Genomic DNA, 7500 nt, shown 5'->3' with positions numbered 1-7500 from the left:
CTTTGTAAAAGGCTCTTTACTCACATTCTTCACATTATCCAGGTGCAAAATGATTACCTGGCCGCTTACAGCGTGGACTCCGTTGGACCAAAATATAGTATCGCATAAAAGGCTTCATGTCTCGTCTTACATTGTAATTGTTGTTGCTTTCTAGGACATGAGCGAGGCCATTATTTCCCCTTTTCATGAGATGCATACAATGTATAATATTATATTAGCCATATATTTATATATATTGTCACAACAGTCGTAAACATAAACAAGCCCCTGAGGCAAGAACTAAACAATAAGTTCTTAGCCAAAAGCTACAACAATTACATGCATCTATATAATGGTTTAGAAGAAAATAAAGCAAAAATTGATTTTAAGAGACAAAAAAAAGAGGTATATAAATATATACGAAAGATAAACAATTTATTTCTAAACAGTGCTAAGGCACAACAAGACATTGCAGTTTTTTTTAAAAAGAAAAATGTTTTACAAAAAAATAAAAATAAATAAATAAATAAATAAAAATGGTAAACAAAAAGCAAACAAAGGTTCTCACACTTCAAACATGTACTGTAAAACGGTAGCAGACCTGCCTTGTACTACGGAAAATTCATAGAAATACGAATTTTTGACTCCAGCTACAGAGCTGCATAGGCCTCTTTGACTCAATAAATCTTGTTGAAAAGGAAAGTTTAGCTCCTTAGAACCTATACTCAGGTCTTTGGGACATATTTGGACCATGGAGAGGGCAAATTGTTTATCTGTAAAGCCATCGAACTATCTCCATACCAGCTATTTTCAGAATTTTACCCGAAACTTCATACTAACCCAATACAAAAAATAGATTTTTCAAACAGAATTGTAACGAGTATTTTCTATATTTTGATCAGAAAAATTACCTCTGCAACAGTGTCCAGATTTTATAGCTATAACTATCACAAAATGAAATCAGAAGAATAAAATAAAATGTTGGCTGCATCGTAACGAATGTGACGATTTTCCTACGGTTGGTAAGGAGAGGGTTAAAGTGAATTTTTCTTTTTTTTTTTCCCTTGGAAACTACGAATCTTTTTTTTTAAATTTCAAGTTGGTAGCTCTGCGATAACTTGACATATTTACCTGTAAAAGACGTACCTTGACTTCCGTCCTCGCTGGTACCCCGGCCACTGTCGGTACCACCTAGGTCACGTGAGCAACTGCTGAGTACTTCCTCTGGTATCTTGGCCACACTTCCAATCCCTCCACCCCCGCTCTGTTAGGGAGAATTTATTAGAAGAAGAAAATAGATAAGAATCGTAAGATGAAAGTGAAACTTAAATTTTTGAGCTTTTCAAATCTTTATTGTGCGGCTATGTGGAATAGTGGTGTTTGAGACTCGCTTTCGGATCGGAAGGTCCTGGGTTCGAGTTTCGCTCGGCACATAGTTGAGTCCTTGGAGAAGGCTTTTATTCAAATTCTCTCACCGTACTCTGGTGTAAAATGAGTACTTGGCCATAAACAGCGTTGTCTGTGTCTGAAAAAAATGTAATTTCGCCTAACAGGCGTCATGTCACGTCCTACATGTTAAATGTTGCTGTTGGCCAGGGACCCCTTGTAAAACACTTTGAGTACGTTTAGTGGATATTGCGCTATATAAAAGCTCATTTTGAAAAAAATCGCATAAGATAGGAGGGGGGGGGGTGTGCGGGGCGAAGTGGCCGAGTGATTAAAGCATTGCATTGTGACTCGGAAGGTACCGGATTCGAGCCCCGCTTCATGCACTTTCGTTTTTTTTTTCCTTGAGCAAGATTATTAACCCCCAATTTGGACAGTTTGGACAACATGGGTGATTCCTGTTGACATCAAACATCTTGTTTGATGAATTATCTATATTCCTTCGTGGAATGCATAGGCGACGGTAACTAATGATGTCGTGGCGAAAAGGTATAAATATATGGCATAAAATGAGTTAACACTCCAGTATAATCTAACTGAAAGGTAGTAGTAGTAGTAGTAGTAGTAGTAGTAGTAGTAGTGGTAGTAGTAGTAGTAGTAGTAGTGTAGTAGTAGGTAGTAGTAGTAGTAGTAGTAGTAGTAGTAGTAGTAGTAGTAGTAGTAGTAGTAGTAGTAGTAGTAGTAGTAGTGTAGTAGTAGTAGTAGTGTAGTAGTAGTAGTGTAGTAGTAGTAGTAGTAGTAGTAGTAGTAGTAGTAGTAGTAGTAGTAGTAGTAGTAGTAGTAGTAGTAGTAGTAGTAGTAGTAGTAGTAGTAGTATGTAGTAGAGTAGTAGTAGTAGAGTAGTAGTAGTAGTAGTAGTAGTAGTAGTAGTAGTAGTAGTAGTAGTAGTAGTTAGTAGTAGTAGTAGTAGTAGTTAGTAGTAGTAGTAGTAGTAGTAGTAGTAGTAGTAGTTAGTAGTAGTAGTAGTAGTAGTAGTAGTAGTAGTAGTAGTAGTAGTTAGTAGTAGTAGTAGTAGTAGTAGTAGTAGCAGGAGTAGTAGTAAGTAGTAGTAGTAGTAGTAGTAGTAGTAGTAGTAGTAGTAGTAGTAGTAGTAGTAGTAGCAGCAGTAGTAGTAGTAGTAGTAGTAGTAGTAGTAGTAGTAGTAGTAGTAGTAGTAGTAGTAGTAGTAGTAGTAGTAGCTGTCTAAATAAAGAGCTTTATATAAAGCAATATCCACTAAATGTGCTCAAAGCGCTTTACAGTGGGTCCCTGGTCAACAGCAACATTCATCATGTTGGACGGAACATGACGCCTCTTAGGCGATATTACAATTTTTCGGACAAAGACAACGCTGTTAACGGCCAGGTACTTATTTTGCACCTGAATACGGTGAATGTGAGTAAATAGTCTTTTCCGATGACTCAACTATGCGCCGAGCGCGAGGTTCGAACCCAGGACCTTCCGATCCGAAAGCGAGTGTCATACCACTAGACCACATAGCTCAAAGACAAACTGGGGAGACGAAGACAAAGTAGCCATGGCAGGAGAACATAAAGGAGTGAACAGGTTTGATGTCATACTAGATGATAACAGAAGAAGGCCAACACAGCTGAGATGAGTGGCACCAGATTTTGAAGGCTGCATGAATCCTGCAGACCCCCCCCCCCCCCCCCCCCCGCCTCCTACCCCTGTTCTACGACCATCTGGCAATGGGAACAAATAAGTGAGTGAGTAATCGATCGTCATAACATAGTAGTGGGAGCAACATTAGAAGCTGCTGCCCGTGTTCCTCTGACAGAACAAGCGACCCAATCACTGCTGGATGGACAGAGAATCAGAAAAATTCCCGACTGCACCCAGGAACTATCTTGATCCGTTTGCATCTGAATCGAGTGCTCTACCAACTGAGCTATGGGATCCCCTCAGCTTGATGAGTGATTAGCCCAAATCATTGCTAACCCTTATTTGTGTGGCTATGTGGTCTAGTAGTATGACACTCGCTTTCGGATCGGAAGGTCCTGGGCTCGAGCCTCGCTCAGCGCATAGTTGAGTCCTTGGAGAAGGCTCTTTACTAACATTCTCTTACCGTACTCAGGTGTAAAATGAGTACCTGGCCGTTAACAGCATTATCTCTGTCCGGAAAAATTGTAATATCGCTTAACAGACGTCATGTTCAGTCCTACATGTTAAATGTTGGTGTTGGACAGGGACCCCTTGTAAAGCGCTTTGAGCACGTTTAATGGATATTGCGCTATATAAAAGCTCACCTTTTTTCATGAATTAATTTCACAGTAAAATAAATGTCTTACCTTATCCAAGCTCGAAGTGTTTGACCCGTGAATGGGCGTGGCCTTAACTTGAAAAGTAGCCAATCGCCCTGCCTTATTGTTGCCGGTGACGTCACTTCCGGCGTCGACGTCACTCATGACGCTTGTTCGATTGGAATCGGCTCCATCACGTGAGAGCGTCCCATTAGGTGACATCTGAAAGAACACAAAAAAAAAAAAAAAAAAAAAAAAAAAACTTAAACAAAAACTTAAAACCTATGCTTTTTTTTTTTTTTGAGAAACGTGCTCAAAGCGTTTGACAAAAGGTCCCAAGTTGGCAACAACATTTAAAATGATGGGCGAGACATGACGCATGCAAAGAAATATTAATGACAACTTTTCTTTTTCGTCGGACGCGATGTTGTTACCAGCCTGGTACTTATTTTAATTCTGAGTGTGGTGAAAAATGCAAGTAAAAAGGGATTTTTTTTTCCAAGGACTCAGCTTTACACTATACTTAGAGCGGGATTGGAACCAATGACCTGTAGGTACCAAGGCGAATGTTACACCACTCGACCACAACGCCACACAAAGTAACCAAATAAAGGCACAAGGCAGTACTGCCGTACGCTGGAAAAAACCTTATTCAAAAATTTGGCCAGAAAGCTCGTCCTTCAAATATCGATTGATTTAAATAACCCTTTTCTTTGCAAAAACTTTCAAACCTGGGACTTCAGCGAGATATCGCGCCTGTTAGGCGAGTTTACAATTTTTCTTCGACAGAAACAACTCTGTTAACGGCCAGCTACTCATTTTATACCTGAGTACGGTGAGAGAATGAGAGTAAAGAGCCATAATTTTCCAAGGACTCACTCAATTATACGCCAAGCGAGGCTCGAACCAAGGGCATTCCGATCCGATTGCAAGTGTCATACCACAAGACCACATAGCCGCAATACACATTTTTAACGATTTATTACAAATCGTTGGAAGACAAGGTGATGCTCCCTCCCCCCCCCCACCCCCCACACACTTGTTTTTCTACTCGAAATGTTCTGTTTGCTTTTATTATCTTTGTTAATAGATTGAATTTTTTTCAGAGTGTTTTCATTTCTAAACAAAAACGTTTTATGTCAACACTGCACCCGTTTGAAGCACTGGGGAGTCTTGTTTTGACGAAGGTCCTTTCTTGTTATCTCATCGGCGCTGGTAACAGATTTCCATGTGTGTGTGTGTGTGTGTGTGTGTGTGTGTGTGAGAGAGAGAGAGAGAGAGAGAGAGAGAGAGAGAGAGAGAGAGAATTTGTGCGTGAGTTTTTGTGAGTGTGCATTATTTCTTTTTTTTTTCTTTTTTGATTAGTTAAGTTTTGTTTGTTTTGTTATTTTTGTTAGTTTTTTTGTTTGTTTGTTTTTTGTTTTGTTTTTTTTAGGGGGGGGGGGGGTTATGGGGGGGGGAGGGGAGGGTGACGGGAGAGGTTGGGGTTGTGCTCTGTAAAATATGAATTAAATCTTGCTTTCACGATTCTTTTATATCCCCCCACCCCATTCCAGTGTTTATTGTTTTGTAATTGATTCATTTCTTCTCTTCTATGAGTTTCCATGACAACCGTTATAAACATGTTCTCATATAGAATTCTTGAATTATGTATTTTCTAATCGCAGCAAACGACGTGTACATATATACAGCTCTGACATCCGAACCCACTTATGGGCCTAGTTTAACATTGTTGTAATGGACAATATTTTGAGTCATATTTTTGAGATTTCCATTACAACAATGAGGCCATAAAGAATTGGATTAACAGACCTACAAATAAGTGCACGTCGTCAGCAAAGCAACAGCCAGTAACTTGAGCTTTTCTATTTTTGACTGAAAGACATAATTCACTTTAAACAGTCTACAGATATGGATGGCATCCAAAAACTGTTGAGCTTTTATATAGCGCAATATCCACTAAATTTAAATGTACCCAAAGCGCTTTACAAGGGGTCGGTCCCTGGCCAACAGCAATATCTAACATTTAGGACTGGACATGACGCCTGTTAGGCGATGTTACATTTTTTTCGGAAAGAGACAACGCTGTAAACGGCCAGGTACTAATTTTACATCTGAGTATGGTGAGAAAATGTGAGTAAAGAGTCTTTTCCAAGGACTCAACTATGCACCGAGCGAGGCTCGAACCCAGGATCTTCCGATCCGAAAGCGAGTGTCTTATACCACTAGACCACATAGCCGCACTATCCAAAGGATATGATATTTTCCTAAAAATTTGAAACATGTGTGTCGAAAACAGTGCTAGAGAAAATACAAGAAAAAATAAATAAACCATCCAAAATAATCATCATTCTCCAATCGGAACTGGGTGAATTTTTGGTGTGTCTTTTAAAATTTTTTTTTTTATCCTTTCATTTTTCTCTCTCGCTTTGTCTGGCACATTTTTAAAGATCATTATCTTTATCTTACACCAGTGCCTGCTCCCCAACAATGTGTCACTTTTATAAAACTAATAAATAGAGGTGCCTAAATGAGTCAATAAAATGGAGATAAAGATAAAGGGAGTAAATCTTTTAAAAGTTAAAAGTATAGTGTCTGAGTTTTCAAAAGTTAAAAGTATAGTGTCTGAGTTTTCAAAAGTTAAAAGTATAGTGTCTTAGTTTTCAAAAGTTAAAAGTATAGTGTCTGCGTTTGCAAAAGTTAAAAGTATAGTGTCTGAGTTTTCAAAAGTTAAAAGTATAGTGTCTGAGTTTTCAAAAGTTAAAAGTATAGTGTCTGAGTTTTCAAAAGTTAAAAGTATAGTGTCTGATTTACTCCCTTTATCGTTATCTCCATGTCACTTTTATATTGCCCTTGTTAACCTTTAACCTTCTCCTTTACCAACCATAGGAAAAATCGTCACATTCGTTACGATGCAACCCGACAATTTTCTCATTCTGATTCCTCTTGTTACATCACAAAATGTAAAGAAATGCTTTGATTACAGCTATAAATACTAAACCCTGTATTGCTCAGCTCATTTTTGCTGAAACAATATTCTTTATAGAATGTACTTGTTACTGTTTTGTTTGAGTTAGAACAGTATATTTTAGTGTTGGATTGGTGTGGATATTCGGGGGAATTTCTAAAAATGGCTGGTAATGAGAGAGTTTTTTTTAAAAAATTATGCCTCTTACGTCATGATATCATAAGATATCGTCGCCTAGGCATTCCACGAAGGAATATAGATAACTCATCAAACAAGATGTCTGATGTCAACAGGAATCACCCATGTTGTCCAAGTGAGCAAATTGGGGGTTAATAATCTTGCTCAAGAAAAAAAAAACGAAAGTGCCTGAAGCGGGGCTCGATCCCGGGTCATCTGGATCACAGTGCAATGCCTTAACCACTCGAGTTAAGATAAGATAAAAATATATTTTAGATGAGTTTTCAAAGTAAACCAGGGTGTAATGACAACCCAGCGATACCCATATAGAGATTGTAATATGTGGCCCTTCGCCTCAAAACGGTCTTACGTCGGGTTGGTTAAGATGTAGAAAATTGAATTTATAGCCAGAAATATCAGACGTGTTGAGTTTATAAGATTTATTGAGGAGAACGGCAACCATATTTTAAGGTGCTAATGCCAACAATTTATATTTTTGACCAGTTTAACATTTACTTCGGCTTTTAAGCATCTGGTTCGTTCCGACATAGTACCGTTTTGAGACGAAGGGTCACATATACAACCAATGGATTTCATAAAACACTGATTTATCTCACACAACTGCGCTATTTTTGGGACAAAAGGAAGATTTAATTCCTAAGAAAATCTCCGATTTGCCTGAGGCATGGT

At 38.5% G+C, this 7500-nt stretch overlaps 1 protein-coding gene across 2 annotated transcripts in view; it reads right to left on the bottom strand.

Moving 5' to 3' along the window:
* LOC144977433 (protocadherin-1-like) overlaps positions 1-7500 on the bottom strand; it is a 150785-nt gene that overhangs the window by 14653 nt on the left and 128632 nt on the right. Inside the window, exons 6-7 of one of the 2 annotated variants that reach the window (XM_078922646.1) lie at positions 3714-3887; positions 1111-1243 (exon numbers count right to left, since the gene is read on the bottom strand). In XM_078922646.1, coding sequence (XP_078778772.1) covers positions 1111-1243; positions 3714-3887 — 307 coding nt within the window. The remainder of the gene's footprint in view (positions 1-1110; positions 1244-3713; positions 3888-7500) is intronic. The other variant, XM_078922647.1, reaches the window with a different exon arrangement.

This window comes from Berghia stephanieae, chromosome 7 (genome assembly GCF_034508935.2).
Source record: "Berghia stephanieae isolate SIO BIC M18660-M18661 chromosome 7, UCSD_Bste_1.3, whole genome shotgun sequence".
Taxonomy (NCBI): Eukaryota; Metazoa; Mollusca; class Gastropoda; order Nudibranchia; family Aeolidiidae; genus Berghia; species Berghia stephanieae.
Note: the sequence above shows the minus strand (reverse complement) of the source record. Positions and strands in the feature narration are given on the sequence as shown.